The following is a 15,702-nucleotide window of genomic DNA, read 5'->3' as shown; positions in this document are numbered from 1 at the left end:
GTGTCTTGCTAATTGCCAATAATTTCCACTTGTTGTCTATTCCATTTGCACAACAGCATGTGAAATTGATTGTCAATCAGTGTTGCTTATTAGGGGGACAGTTTGATTTCACAGAAGTTTGATTTACTTGGAGTTATATTGTGTTGTTTAAGTGTTCCCTTTATTTTTTTGAGCAGTGTATATTAAATAAGCATTAGTTGGTATAAAATACAATACCTATTCCACTTGCTTTTTTAAGGCAATCGGTTTGCATGCTTTTTTTTTAAAAGTAAGGTCTACTAATTAGAGTTAATTAAGAGTTTACAGTGTATCATCACTCAGGTTGAAGCTGAAGTTCTTCTGATATTTGTAGTTTAAGCAGTGTTAACTGACTGAAGATTTACCCTCCCAGCAGCCATTAAGTCTCTAGCTGCCCTGACAATTGGCACCCGATTCTTCCAGATCATTCTCTGTGCCAAAATTCACTCTCACTTGAACTGTAAAACCGCCCACACTTTGCAGTCCTTCAGCCTTCTAGAATCTCTGCTTTCCAGAATGATCTTAACCTCCCATATCCTGAGTTCCGGCCTTTGGTCACAGGGCCCTCTGCTTCTTGCAGAGGATTATGCTGAAGATTCAGGGGCGGTTGGGGGATTAGCCGAGACAGATTAAAGTGGCCATACTCAACCTGCTAATCCAGCCATCTGTCAGAAAGCAGGCAAGCCTCACCGGGACTGCCCCATGCTAGCCGGCTCCCTTCTTCAGCCTGTTAATTAACAGAGTGCAGAAGACTTAACTCCCTCTTGCACTCTCTCACACATATACAGACCACAGCACTTATCAAAGCTCTCTCACTCAGGTCTACTTTGCAAGAAAACTTAAGAAAAAAAATGGAGGAAACGTATCTACTCAAACATCCCGGAGTGAAGAAGATGATTTTGCATGGAGGCCGGGGCCCTCTGCCTCACTTCCCCAGCGGGACAAAGGTAAGACTCACTCATATGGAAGGTTTGTAATGGCAGGAATGACTTCTCCAATCAAAATAAAGCCTAGCGAGAAATGTTTTTTTTAGCTTTGTTCCTGGACGGGTTTATGTCGCACAGTTTACATCTATAAGAGTCTGCTGTAGAGAGTTTTTAATGATGATTTAATGAAAAAAAAAGCAGATTAGCCCATGTGGTCCATAAAACAGTTAAACAGAAGTTCGGCAACCAACTAGCCTGAACAGGTTTTGTTTCGCTTTCTTTTTTTTTGGGGGGGGTGTCTTTTTTTTTTCCCCTCCCCTCTTTTTTTCCTCCTCTCTCTCTCCCTCTCTCTTTTTCTACTAGCCTTGTCCAGCCATATGGCCTCGGGCTTGGAGATGATGACAAACATTTTCCACGACAATGCCAACATTAATCTCTCCATTCAGCAGCTGTGTGCCGCTCTGCGTGTGTGTGAGTGTGTGTATGCTCTCATTCTGTCGAGGTGCCTGCATATCGGCCGAGTTCAAACGGACAACGTATTAAAATGACTCATTTCAGTGGGGCAGCGTCGGACCAGAAATAACTTCTTTCAAAAAGCAAAGGAACCAGCGGCAAACTAAAGAAATAGAGAGAGAGAGAGAGAGAGAGAGCGAGCGGAAGAGGGGCCCCTTAACTGAAGACCAAAATCACACACACACACACACACACACGCTAGATTCACTGACACACTTGAGGTGTGTGGGGAAGCTGGAAAACATCATATTACCTTAGTTCCTCTGCTCTCTCCTAATCCTCTCTCTCTCTCTCTCTCTCTCTCTCTCTCTCTCTCTCCAAAAGTTGGTATTCCACTTCCAGACACTATTGGACAACTTCGAGAGAACGGTGATTGACGACAGTCGCAAGAACAAGCGCCCCACCGAGATTTTCGTGGGGAAGATGTTCAAGCTGGAGGTGTGGGAGGTGCTGCTAACATCCATGAGGATCGGCGAAGTGGCGGAGTTCTGGTGCGATGCCACCGTAAGTGCAAGAGTTCAGAATAAATCTCCTTCGGCTCCTTCAGCTGCCTCCCCCACTCAGGAACCGAGCAGGGAGTCGAAATAGGATCGTAATTAGTGCTCACGTAAGGGTGGAGAGTTTCCTTATTCTTATGCATATGAGACAACCCCGGGTGACGTCCTACACTGACTAGCTTTTAACGTATCTTAAATCATTTTTCTCCCCGTAAACGACAAAATAAAGACAATTACCACTACCTATTTGCAATTCACCAGAACAAACCCAACATATGTGTATACATATATACATACACACACACACACACACACACACTTAACACATCCACACATCATATATACACTAGCAGTTAAAGGTTTGTACCTAACTGAATACTAGTAAATATGTTTTTTTCCCTAAGCTTAAATACTTAAATACAATTTCTTTCGAAGCCTTTTGCTTGAATGTAGATCAAATTTGTTTACAAGATTGGAAAATGGAAAAGTTGATAATTATGTATGAAAAGCATATTTTTAAAATACTCCTCCAACAAGTCTTTTCTACCACAGTAAGTCCCGTGTGTATCTTCTTCTGTCTCTCAGTTTCATATGTGTTATTTTATAGTTTTATGTCCACACAATTATTCAGAAATGTGGAATAAAATAGTAAAACCATCTAGGCAGACTGGGAGTGTATAGGTAACTTTTGACTGATATATATTTACATAATACTACCATTAAAACAGTTTCCATACTATAAATCCAAACTGACATTAATGTAGTAACAAGTAACAATAAATTCTTGTTATTGTGAAATGGAAGCACCTATGAGCAACAATAGCTTAGAAGTGGTAAATCACATAAACTCACAGAGTGGGGCCGTCGAGTGCTGAAGTGCACACTGCCTATCCACTGTTGAATCACTCACTAAAGAGTTCTAAATTGTGTCTGGAAGCAACATTAGGAAAAGCACTGCATGTTAGGAGCTTCATGAAATGGGTTACCATGGCCAAGCAGCTACAAACCAGCCTAAAATTAAAATGCACAATGCCAGTCGTCAGATGGAGTGGTGTAAAGCACACCGCCACTATGCTATGTGGTGTTTTTGCTTCAGCATACCAAGACATTTTGGACAATTATATGCGTCCAACTCTGTGGGAACACTTTGGGAAAGCCCTTTTCTGTTACATCATGACTTTGCCCCAGTGCACAAAGCAAGGCCTATAAAAGCATGACAGGATGGATTTGGTGTAGAAAAACATAGCTGCAAAGAGGGGTCCAACTCCATACGAATGCTTGTGGATTTAGAATGAGATATCATAAAAGCTCCTGTAAGTGTCCTAATACTTTTGTCCATGTAGTGTATATGTATTTTTATTTTCTAAGTATAGTTTTTACACCATATAATAAATTAAAAGCCACAATACTTGTCTGTTAAGATTTGCCTCATATATATCTTATTATTTTTTAATATCTTAATATTGCTCAGCACACAGGACTGTACCCGATCGTCTCTAAAGGAATGCGACTGGCCGCTCAGGGAAAAGACCCACTGGAAGGGCACAAACACATGTGTGGTATGGGCAATGTGTTCACCTACCACTCCACAGGCTTCCCTGAGCTCGATGAGCTGATGAGAGAGCCACAGCCGCTAATCTTCATCATGGAGCTAATCTCGGTAGGATGGGTGTACACACACACACACACACACACACACACACACATACACACACACACACACAGACACATACATACGTGCCCTTCAACACAACCAATTTTACTACAATCCCACTCCTGCAACCTACAACAGATTTCTCGCTGCTGCCCAAACCACTCAAGGCAGAACACAACAGACTGCCAGGCAATCATGCGATACACACAGGGGAGAAAAGCAGTTTCCAATCCTCAGCCAAGCACGACGGGCTCTCTCTCTCCTCTCACAGTCTGTTCCATGTACCTCACTCAGGTGGGCGACCCGCTCTCCTACCACCGCGAGTCCTGGCTTATGGACAAGGACGAGAAGATGCAAATGGTGCCCTCCCTCCATCTCCAGGGCAACAACCTGGTCCGGCAGGGCCACTACCGTGAGGCCTCCGAGAAGTACAAGGAGGCTGTGCTGCTGCTTCGGGTTGTCCAGTCCAGGGTAAGACAGGCAAGAGCTACTGGAAGGATTAGCAGGAAGGAGGATGGGAAAAATAGTTCTACATAGTTGGAACTAAGGGTACTGCACAGCCCAAAGGTACAATGTAAAGATAGTGGTCCTTAGGGTGCACCGCTTTCACTTTCCTCGGGAGAGGTGCAGCCTTTTACCTTTACAAATATATATATATATATGTGTGTGTGTGTGTGTGTGTGTGTGTAAAGCATTTGTACTTTGAAAGGTACAGAGTAGTGCCTTATTCCTGACAGTGCATGGCAACAGCAGCAAAAGGACTGCTTAAGTACCATGACACTCATATAAAATGTATTATTGTCTGTTTTATTCTAATTATTGGCTGATAAACCATGGATATGTGCTTTGAGGTTGTAAGTTGTCTTTTTGGTGTGTTTGACTGGTCATCAGAGGTCACTTTTGAGCAAAGGGCTGTTATCAGCTGAGTATTTTTTGGCAGGCTGTTCTGGAATAGTTTAGTGTACATGGCAACTTGTCTTCAGCAACTTATGATATAATAATGGAATATGGAGAAATGCTATGTATTATTGGACTTACGTGCTATCAAGTCATTTCTGACTCCTGCCTAAACATAGGGATAGTGTTTCTCCAGAATATCTGGTCTTCTGTTTAGGTCTTCAGGCTTCTCAAAGGCTTGTTTATGATTCTTCTAAATGTATCCATCCATCTTGTAGCTAGTCGTCCTCTTCCTCTTTTACCTTCAACTCTTCCAATCATAATGGTCTTTTCCAATGAATTGGTTTTTCTCATATGTCCAAAGTAAGATAGCTTTAGTTTGGTTATCTTGATTTCGAGAGAGAGGTGAGGCTTGATTACATTTAGGATGCATTTGAATGTTTTCTTTTCCATCCAATGTTCTCTTAAAAGTTCAAAAGCATCTGTATTTTTCCTGTCACACTTATTTGTTTCCAACTTTTACACTCATAAAGAACAACAGAGAAAATCATAGCCTGGACAATTGTGATCTTTGTTTTTAGAGAGACATTGCATTTAAAGATCTTTTAAAGGTCCTTCCTCCTTGTTTTGCTGAGCAATAATCTGTGTCATATTTCTGAAGTGCTAGATCCTGTTGTTGATAATGGATCGGAATAGGTGAAAGTTGTCGACCATTTCCACATGTTCTCCATCAATGTAAATTTACTGGTCTTTCCTGTCATCATCACCTTAGTCTTAATCATATTCAGATGAAGTATCATCATTATACTTTCATTTTTAACCTCCCTTGTAAGGGCCTTCAGGTTTTCCAGATTTTCCACTCAAAGGTTGTTGATGTTTCTTCCACCAATTTCGAATCCTCAATCATCTTCCTCCAGTCCTTCTCTCATTTTATGTTCTTCTCATTTTTAACTGGGCATGACTGGAAGGTGAAGCATATTGCTAAAGTATATTTAGCATGTGGTTTTGACAGCACGTCGCTCAAGGCAAGAGGCAGAAAATTGTCTCTACTCATTTTATGTGTCTACAAGACAAAGGAGGCGCTACTGTAATTACAACGGAAACACTGGAGCTGCAGATTTCACTTGGTTTAAGCTTCCTCTTTAAAGCAGCTCCAGACTGTAGACATATAAACTGCTTTAATATCCTTTGAAAAAGCTTCTCACTGCAGCATGTTGTAGAAGATGTCCATTTATGTTGCCTCTATGACAGCGGACTAAATAGAACGCTAATACCAGGGGCTGTATTACAAAACATCCTTACTCTGAAGTCTTACCTCTTCAGTTACAACTTAATTTAGGACAGTAAACATTCACAATAACAGTTTCTAAAATTCATAATCTTATGCCAACTCCAGATAAGAAAGTAGGATTACAGACCCTGCTAAAAAAAACAGCATAAACTAAAGCAATGGACACTGAAATGCTGATCACCACCAGAACCGGCATATGTTGTCTTTTGATGTTGATATGCTGGTCAACCAGCTAAACCAGAATCAGACCAGCAATAGACCAGTTTAAGCCAGCACAGAACAGCATTAAATGCTTTTCAGCATGGGAAGCATGCTTACTAGACAAAGTTTCTCAAACACTGTCCTAACTTTAGGACAACCCCAGTGGTATCCTGATATCCTATCATTTTAGGCAACTCTCACAGACAACATAAAAAGTTTCCATCTAACTAGCATACTGTAATTACATTTATTTATATTGTGGCATCGTCCACAGGCTCTGCAGTTCAGGGGGAGCTCAAAGAATATGGCACACAAAGTAGCACTTGCACAGGCCACTCTCTTTAAAAGGACATTTGCTGCGGTTGACGTTGTTGTTAAAAAACAAGACATTCCGTCTCTAACTACACACATCAGTTCCATTTAACACAAAATGTGTTGAAATATTTCTGTACCCAGTTATGTTTAACACATTTTGGGTTAGTTTGAACACATTATAAAACCATTATGATACAAAAAGTATTAGAATGGGTAACACAATCAAGTAGTTTAGACAGATCCATAGGAGCTCTGTGTAAACTCAGTTAATTATTCAATATAGTTCTAGGGTAATGGGCTAGAGGGGCTGCTTTGACAGGCTCTCATATGAAAATGGATGGTTATCAGTATATTAGAAGAACAAAATCTAAATACACTACATTTGCAGGGCATTTTCACTATAATACTGAGTGTGTGACGGCATCATTTCATCTCTAAGAAACATGAGGGTCATGAAATGTTAGGTAACTCCTGCAACTCCTCCAGAATAGTTTTAGGAAAAGAAGGGCTGGAGCTGCTCATGGGGCTTAGCAGGAGGCTATATGGGAGGAATATAGAGGTCATGTAGTTTCAGATATCTCTCTCCACCACTAACAAGGTTGTGTTTTGTACTGTGCAGGAGATGCCGGGAGATGAGGATTATATTAACGTGGGCAAGCTCATCATCCCTCTGGTCCTCAACTACTGTCAGTGTATGCTGGAGCTAGAAGAATACTATGAGGTGATTGAGCACGCCACCGAACTGATAGAGAAGCACAAAGGTAAGACTCCTGCAGCTTCACAATGACCCAAAACACTAAATCCCACAAGACTGCAGCACATCCCAGATAGAAAATTTAATATGACCCAAAAAGCACATCCCAGATAGAAAATTTAATATGACCCAAATGCCAGCCATAACCAGCATTTACTTGCGGCCCACATACTGATGATGGCACAAAAGAGGGCCAGATACGGTTGCCAGAACCCAGCCTGTTTACTGCCATTAGAGAGCCGCATCTCAGCCACCTTTACAACACCACTGCTAGTACTGACCCACCACACCACAGACAGGCTGTTACAGCAACTTCCCTGTTTCACAGAGCCACCAGGCTCAGGGAGTGGAGGCTAGCATGTACTTCCCCTTCTAGAATGTGTTCCATCAGCTGCAGATACTGTAGCATTGATGGGACTTGAACTCATGGTTGCACAATTAAGCTACATGGCTGATCTAAAAGACAGTTGAACATCAGGTAAGTTTTATTTGTAACGTGTGGGAGCGATGATGATGCAGACACATATGTGAAGAGAAGTGAGATTTATTAAGGGCAAATCCATTATCAGGGTCAAAACGGTCCAGGGTCAAAGAGCCAACATGGAGAGAACGAGGGACAGACATGAGGAAAATGAAAAACACAGGAAAAACACACAACAGAGGCTGGAAGAATGATGCTAAATAATACAATGACCAAACAAAGACCAGCAAACTAACAGGGGAAAACACAGGGCTTAAATACAAGGAATAACAAGGGTTAACAAGACACAGGTGGTTAACACAGGTGGTTACAATAAGGGGCAGGGTCTGGAAACAAGGGGACAGGACCGGGAAGAAACAAAACAAGGAATCGCATGGACAAGACCAAAACAAAACCAAAGCACATGTAGGATTGGGAGGGGGCAATCGTGACATTATTGTTCTATTAACATACTATTTGATGTTCAGTGAACACAACATTTTAAGCAGTCACAAATAAATATAACCTAAATCTGAATTAAATTGCAAATAGGGATATGTAGTAGTGTTCCTTGTACTGAGGCAGATTATGTTGGACTAACAAAAATATACAGTTTAACCCTACATTATTCGTAACATGTGGACCAAATGAGCATTTTAATAAGCAGGCCAGTTTTGCCTCACATGCAGTTTACCAGTGTCGACCCTGGGCCAGCAGTGCTATATCTTTATCAGAGTTGGCCTGCATCTGCATGCTATCTGGGATTTCATTTCACAAGTTAAAGGAAAACTTTCCCAAGCTTCTAACTTTATTAATAATAAATGAAGACTTGTAGGGCCTAGCTGCTTTTATGCCAATTAAAGCACATGAAATGGCTACCAGTAGCTTTCAGTCACAGTTTATCCACTTTAGTGTCGGATGAAATAGGCCTTTGCTTTAGGTATTATCCTCCTGCTTTTATAGAATATGGCAGTGTTTGGTATTTGCTTATTTATCCATAGCTCACTGTGCATTTAGCAAGCTACAGTAACAGTGCTAAGTAAGCCTTGCCGACTGCAACCAGGAGACAGATGTGCTTACCTCCTGTACATGCCCCAGAGGCCGTGTGAGTACCTTCCGAGCTCTCATAATGAGCCTTCTGCATAACAAGCCGTAAAACTGGTGTCACATTCGTCTTTGCATTCTGCAAAATCAACTTTCCTTGCTGTTCTCCTCATTCCTTTCTCTCCATCCTGCCTCATGTGTCATCCACACTTTGTTGTCTCTATCAGTTTAAATCTTCCATCTCGTGCTCTTTACCGCTTTCCTTTGTGGGTTGTCTGCAGAGCCATCTCCTGAAATTCACTTGCTGTAGTTGCACAGCAGTGGCAGCATTATTGCCAGAGGCTACAGCAGAAGAATAAGGTCTATTTAAATGTTGGCAAAATGAAAGATTTAATGTGAAGTGAGATCAAATGAAAGAGGAGCAGCACAGAGCCATCGGTGGGGGGATCTTTACTAGGCTCACAAGCCCACTCAGCACAGAGCGAGGATTAAGAATGTGTGTTTATGTGCGTGTGTCCTACTTGAGTGGGATAAAGTGACACATATATGGGATTAGGCCCTGTGGTGTGTTTCTTTCACACTACGAAAACCTTATCTTCACAATAACAACACTTCACGCCGCAACACAATGCAGTGATTTGTGTAAGGCGCGCACACAGCCCCGGGTGAGATGCAGTCTAAGCTAGTTTGCTTTGAAAAGCTAGAGCATATACTCCATAGTGACACATCAAAAGTGGAAGGGTGAAACTGCAACTGCCTTGTTTAAAGTGACCTGCACTTTTTCTCTCTTTTCCCATTCCCTAGACTGCGTGAAGGCTTATTATAAACGAGCAAAAGCTTATGCTGCCGTGTGGAGTGAGAAGGAGGCCAAGCGAGACTTCCTGATGGTGGCCAACTTGGATGTGACTCTAGCCAGGCTGGTGCATAAAGAGCTGAAGATCCTCTCTGAAAGAATGAAGGAGAAATACTGGGAGGACAAGGAGAGGTACTGGAACATGCTTGAGGAGAAAGAGAAGAATAAGGGAGAAAAAGAGAATGAGGAGGTGAAGGAGGAAGAAATAATGGCTGAGCAGGAGACAAAAGAGAATCTGAGTGAGGATGTCCAGTGTCTTCAGCGGGAGGTCAAAGAGGAGGTGAAGAGTGCATCAGCTGTTAAGGTAAACACGCAAAAGAGTGAAGCAGAAGATCCGAAGTCAGAGGCCAGTGAGCGAATAGCAGCTCTGATTGAGGGCAAGGACCGGCAGCAGATGTTACGGCTAATTATGATTCTCCAAGATGAAGGCAGTTTCTATATTAAGGAACAGCGTTATGCTGAGGCCATGGTGAAATTCAAGGAGGCCCTGGAGTATGTAGACTATCTTCAGACCAAGGTGAGTGCTGATAGATAAGGTAAATAAATCAACTTTTACACCACAATGGGAACATTAGAAAAGCACCTTCTTGTTCTTCTCACAGTGGAGAAGTATAGTGTGTTTCTGTGGAATAGTATACAGAGAATATAGAGATCCCTGAAGGGATTTAAACAATGCAGTGCTCACCCAGCCATAACTGTCACTGTGTGCATGTGTGTGCTTAGGTAGTGGACTATGAGGGAGAAGACTGGGACTCCCTAGAGAAAGTGCGTCTGCCACTCACTCTCAATCTCAGCCAGTGCAAGTTTGAGCTTGGGGAATACCAAGAGGTGGTCAATCTCAACAACAAACTGCTGAAGAATCACAAAGGTGAGTTCACACTCAGGACTTAAATGGGCAGAAAACCTCTCCATGTACATAAACGCATTCTTGTTCTCCCACACTGTTTCTATCTCAGAGAGCAGGCAAGAAAAGAAGTAGCAGTGTATAGATCTATCCCCCTGCAATTCCGTAGTGAACTGGGTAATTACAGTTTTCACTCACTCTTTAGAGCAATACAGGGCCTTCAGCTGTGTGTCAGATGCAATATGCTGCATGCTCCTTCTTTGCCACCCTGACTGGATGTTTCATTCGTCAATCCTTCGCTTTCCCAAGAAGTTTAAAGCGCTTGCATCATTCACCATATTGATTTTTTTTTCTGCATTCCCCTGGTAATTCCATCCAGCAGCCCTCTGTAAAGAGTAAAAACTGTTGTTTTCTTTTACCTGAATTATTTATTGTGAAGTCGATGTGTGGCTGGACTTCACACTCTTTCTATGTCTCTCTCTTTCTCTCTCTCTCTCTCTGTTTCTCTCTCCCTCTCAAAGACAATCTGAAAGCTGTCTATCAGCGTGCTCGTGCTCATTCAGCCTTGTACAATGAGGCTGAAGCTCGGTGTGACTTCTCCAGAGTGGTGTGTCTCGACCCCAAGTTCAAGCCCATCGTGCAGCAAGAGCTGAAGAGGCTTGGAGAGAATCTCCGGGTCAAGCATATTCATGATAAGAAGAACTACTGGACCACCAGTAAGGAGAAGTGGGAGAAGGCCCAGACCAAAAAAGGTAGCAAGTCTGAAAAGAAAAAGGAGGTGAAATGGGCAGATGAGAGCAAAACTACCGAAGAGAGCTTGGTAGTGGTCAAGGATGAAGGACAACAAGTGAAAACTGATGACTCTGACAAAGAAGAGGTGGAGAGCACATTCAGCCCACCAGGCAATAAAGAGCAACAGGACGAGAAAACAAAAAGCTTGAACAAGGAGCAGGCAGGCTGTCCGGGCCTAACAGAGGGGAAGGCAGAGTCAGATAACAAGCCTATAGATAAGGGCAAAGGTTTAGCCCAAGCCAAAGTCACGAGAGATTATCTGGACAGTACACTGAGATTGTACACTGATAGCATGGTCAGGGATGTCTCTCTTACAACTGCCCAGGAAGAGGCTGTTAAAATCACAGCTGGAACAGAGAGCACTGAAGTCCAAGAAGAGCTCCCCATAGCAGGCAGTGGGGAGCAGGGCTCTAGTGAGCCAGAGGCTAAAAAGGGAGAAGGACAGGCACAACAGAGCAACAGGGCCGAGACCAAGAAAAAAAGGATGACTAGTAGTAGTAACCGGGGCACTCAGGGAAAGAACGCAGTTGGAAAAACGTTTCCTAAAGAATCACCCACTAAAGCCAGTGCATCCAAAGCATCATCTGCGAAAAACACTTCTAAAATTGCTAAAAACAAACCTAAAAAAACATGAATATCTATTCCCCATTTCCCTACTTAAACTCAGGGACGTGTCCTGGAGCACTAAAGCAGGCGCAGCAGACAATGTGTATAACAAATACAAATTTATTTCTCTGTACACAATGAGTAGAAAGCAGCCAGTAACCCATTCATTTTTAAAAAAGCTTTTGATTTCACAAACATTTTATATAAATTAAAAACAAGGGAAACAGACAATGTATTATGTAATAAAAAAGTAATAGTGCATTACAAATTGATAAACACTTGAACACAGACTCAGTGGAATGTCTGTACTTGTCAAGTAAAAGCATGAGAAAATGCAACATGGATGTAAGTAACATCACAGGTTCAGAGGTTAAATCAATGCCCAGTATTATAGTGAGAAAACAAGCCTGCTGACCAACAGGAGCCAAGGCCAGCATAGGTGTTGTGACCTGCCGGTCTGCTACTTACAAACTAAAATAATGAATGCGTTCATTAGTGGAGCTAAAAACAGTAGAGACAGCCCTTAGCAATGGCATGTAGTACCACATCATTCTGAGACCATTCCAGTCATGCTACAAAACCCAGAGGCTGCACACCTACTGAGAGTCATTAAATCTCATTTTGGAAATGAGTAAACTGTGGAGTAATAGCTGGTATAAGCTCAAGGAAAAAATAAAACGTCTGGTAGAAACTGAAGGTACCAAAGGTAGCAAAGCATAGCGATGATGTAAATGATTTGCTACCATGTCCGGTCTCACAATTTCACTGTCACAAAGAGTTTGACATTCCTGTGCCAGTATGCTTTAGGAAGGGAAAAAATATGTTAAATATAATCTGACATTGGGATACAAAAAGTTCTTTCCTGCATATGTAAAATGGGATCTGACATATGAATAAACAGTGAAAATAAATTAAACAAATACATGGAGTTTGGATGTGAGTGCATTGTGTTCTTTCTCTTAAAATGTGTTCAGTAAAATAACAGGTGTTTCTGCTGGGTGTAAAAGATGTTGATTTTAATGAAGAGCCATGCCAGCTAAACAGTGACAGGCAGCTTGGGTGGGGGAGGTGTTCACCTCTCACACATTCTCTTACTTGACTCATCTGTCTGTCTCTCTCCTTCTCTTTCCATATGCTTATTTCCATCTCCTCTATTATGAACGATGCCTCACCTTTCCAGAGAGCAACCAGTTCCTCTGGGACAGTTCCCTAGCAACCGCATCAAAATAAACAGACAGTTCAGTGCACAGTGATGTCAAATGAGAACATTCTGCCTGAAGAATGTGCAATGGGATTCAAACTAAAAATCTGTGCCCTGAAAAATCAGGCTTTAGAAGGCTTTCTTCAGGGAAAGGTGGAGAAGCAGGCACTGCTTCTTGAGACAGGAGATAATGACTTCAGAGCATTTGCTGGAACAAACAGAAAACATTCTCTATCTGTTCCTTCTTTCTTTTCTCTCTCTCTCTCTCTCTCTCTCCCTCTCCCTCCCTCCCTCCCACTCTCTCGCCCTCTCTCTTTCCTTCTCCCTCCCCCAGCAGCAGCTAATCTGACACCTACAGGGCTGCTATGGCTAAACCTACCCAAGTGAATATTTACACAGCCAGTCTCTTACTTGCAACTTTCATTGCTCACCTTCTCTTTCTCTCTGTTCCCATTTTAATTCCCCCTCTCTGCATCTCTCTGTCTGTCTCTCTCTCTCTCATGGTATTCCAGTGCTGCTGCCTCTCCCAACACATTTCTTCTTCTCATACAAATCTGACAGCCCCCAATAAATCGCTCTACAAAAAGCCTTTTTTTCTTTCTGTGTGCTTACAAAGAGTGGGATCAATTTGCTGTCCGCCTCCTTAACCATAATGTAAAATAATCCTGCATCACTTGCTTTTCACTTTCCTCTCCTCAGACAGTGGAACTGAGAAGAACACAAAATGAAAGAGGGAGAGGTGATCTAAGGCTAGCTCTGTTTATGAGATGCGTGCTGCCCTGTCTGCAGGAGTTAAGGCGCAAAGGCTGTGCTGTATCTGAAGTGTGCCAGTCCCTGATGGGCTTTGGAGGTGCAGGTTTTTGGGAGATCAGGCCAACCTGCCGCTTCTGCACAGTGCACAGCAGAGGCCTGTCATTTTTCAGGTGAAAGCTTTCACAACAAAGCACACGCTGTGTTGTGCTACAAATCTCCCTCACCATGAGACCTTCCCCCTGCTCCATGAAAGCCGAAGAGCCGTAAAATCGCCGCTTATCTCTTTGCAGATCCTTTGTATATAAGCAGTGATATGTTTGTGGGTGACCGAGTGTGAGCGACGTATAACAACAGAGGCAAGAGCGGCAAATATGTGGGGGGTTGGTGGGGGAGGGGGGTCACACAGTTATAGCTAGGAGCAGTCAAGAGCACAAATACAGGACTATGACCATAGTGAAAAAATAATGGCTTCTGCTGATAATGTGTCAACTCTACAGAGCAAATTTGCTTGTCCCGCTGACTCCCAGCAGTCTGCTCCTCTGCTCAGAGCAGAGGCCACACAAGGCCAGGTCCAGACTGTATATGTGTGAATATTTCAATGCATGAGTTGGCAGTAAACAGAAAAATATGAATTTAAAAAAGAAAAAAAAATCTGAAGTTGCTGGCACCGGGTTTAAGTACAAGGACTCCCTCTCCTCTCTGTGCATCGTTTGTGGAGAGGTTGTTGTGCTGTACTGAAGAAGCCACACATGCCTGCCGTTACTACAGGCAGCTGGTTAGCACAGTGGACGGATCAAGCGCTGGCCTTTGGCACCAAGAAAATGTTAGTTATCACTCATGTCTTCAGCTTTTTAGGCTGCAGTGCAGAAGTCAGTGAGGACAGGATAAAGAACCCTCTGATCTACTGAGCCCATCTGTGTTTGTCTGTCTGTCTGCCTTGCATACTCCAGACAAAACCTAGGGTTAGATGAGCAATGCGGTACCTGGAAGGGCATGGAAAAAAGACAAAATTAAAGCAAGCAAAAAGCTACGTTTTGTTTAACCCTTAAAAGTTATGATTATTGCCAGCATGAAAAAAATGTATTATTTCTCACTCTTTGCTCATTGAAGTAAACATATTTGTTCTTGAGATTTGAATTTGATGAAAAAATATTGTTGTACAGCACTTTGAAAAAGTCAGAGAACACCAAAATTGGATTTTCTCTCAAAACAGCCATTAAGCACAAGTTATTTATTTTCTGATGAGATTGGATATAAGATGATCCACTTGCGTAAGGAAGGGAAAAGTCAAAAGACAATAAGTGAAATAAGAGTTTTCCAAACCTTGAGTAAATATTTTTTTAAAGAAACAAAATGCAACCCCTAACAACCATGCAAGACCTGATAGACCTAAACTAAAACTGTCACCATCAGATAAATAGTGACTAAAACTTGTATTTTTGAGAAAATCTACAAACAATCCACAGGTGTTTCTATCTATCCTTCCATTGTGAGAAGACAACTAAATGTCTGGATGGATGCATAGCTGTCAAATATCCATTAATGAGAAAAGGAAACAGGCAACAATGAACTGGCTACTCCAGAGCCCAGACCACATCATCACTGAATCCATGTTTGATACTGCAAGAAGCAGAAAACTCAATCAACTTCTAAGACTGAACTTTGGAGGTGTGGAAAACACCCCTGCAGATTTCTTTGAAAAACTGAAAGCAAGATTCCTAAAAAAGAATGGAAGTTGTAATAAAGGAAAATGCTGAACACACTAAATACTAAAAATATTTTCAGTTTTTGAGGCTTCAGTGTCATTTTCTGTTAACTTACTTACACTTAATGGCCTTAATAACTGGATGTTATATAAATGACGATTGCACTCTTAAAAAAGATCTTCAGAGTTCCTCAAGGGTTCTTTAGTAAAGAAAATAGCGTAACGCTTTACATTAAGCATCGCTATGTAAAGCGTTATGAAAAATAGTTCTCCATAGAACCATGAACACTCAAATAACCCTTTGTATTCCATTTCCATTTTCTTTACCAAATAACCCTTGAAATATCATTGTTTTCAAGAGGGTGGTCTCTGACATTT

At 42.0% G+C, this 15,702-nt stretch overlaps 2 protein-coding genes across 2 annotated transcripts in view; one reads left to right on the top strand and one right to left on the bottom strand.

Moving 5' to 3' along the window:
* The first annotated feature begins 676 nt into the window (after positions 1-676).
* On the top strand, positions 677-11,855 carry LOC108427879. The gene is made up of 8 exons (XM_017698438.2): positions 677-965; positions 1,782-1,961; positions 3,426-3,614; positions 3,903-4,079; positions 6,932-7,073; positions 9,375-9,940; positions 10,147-10,291; positions 10,789-11,855. The coding sequence occupies exons 1-8, from the start codon at positions 870-872 to the stop codon at positions 11,691-11,693; spliced, it is 2,400 nt and encodes a 799-aa protein (XP_017553927.1). The 5' UTR covers positions 677-869; the 3' UTR covers positions 11,694-11,855.
* Positions 11,770-15,702, bottom strand: part of drp2 (dystrophin related protein 2) — a 165,411-nt gene continuing 161,478 nt past the window's right edge. Inside the window, exon 23 of the mRNA XM_037540306.1 lies at positions 11,770-14,602. The gene's annotated coding sequence lies outside the window, so the exon portion shown is untranslated. The remainder of the gene's footprint in view (positions 14,603-15,702) is intronic.

The sequence above is a fragment of the Pygocentrus nattereri genome, chromosome 8, assembly GCF_015220715.1.
Source record: "Pygocentrus nattereri isolate fPygNat1 chromosome 8, fPygNat1.pri, whole genome shotgun sequence".
NCBI lineage: Eukaryota > Metazoa > Chordata > Actinopteri > Characiformes > Serrasalmidae > Pygocentrus > Pygocentrus nattereri.
Note: the sequence above shows the minus strand (reverse complement) of the source record. Positions and strands in the feature narration are given on the sequence as shown.

Coding starts and splice junctions, on each gene's coding strand:
- LOC108427879 (XM_017698438.2), top strand. CDS start 870: ATGGAGGAAACGTATCTACTCAAACATCCCGGAGTGAAGAAGATGATT. Junction 4,080..6,931: donor TTCGGGTTGTCCAGTCCAGG/GTAAGACAGGCA, acceptor TGTACTGTGCAG/GAGATGCCGGGAGATGAGGA. Junction 7,074..9,374: donor ACTGATAGAGAAGCACAAAG/GTAAGACTCCTG, acceptor CCCATTCCCTAG/ACTGCGTGAAGGCTTATTAT.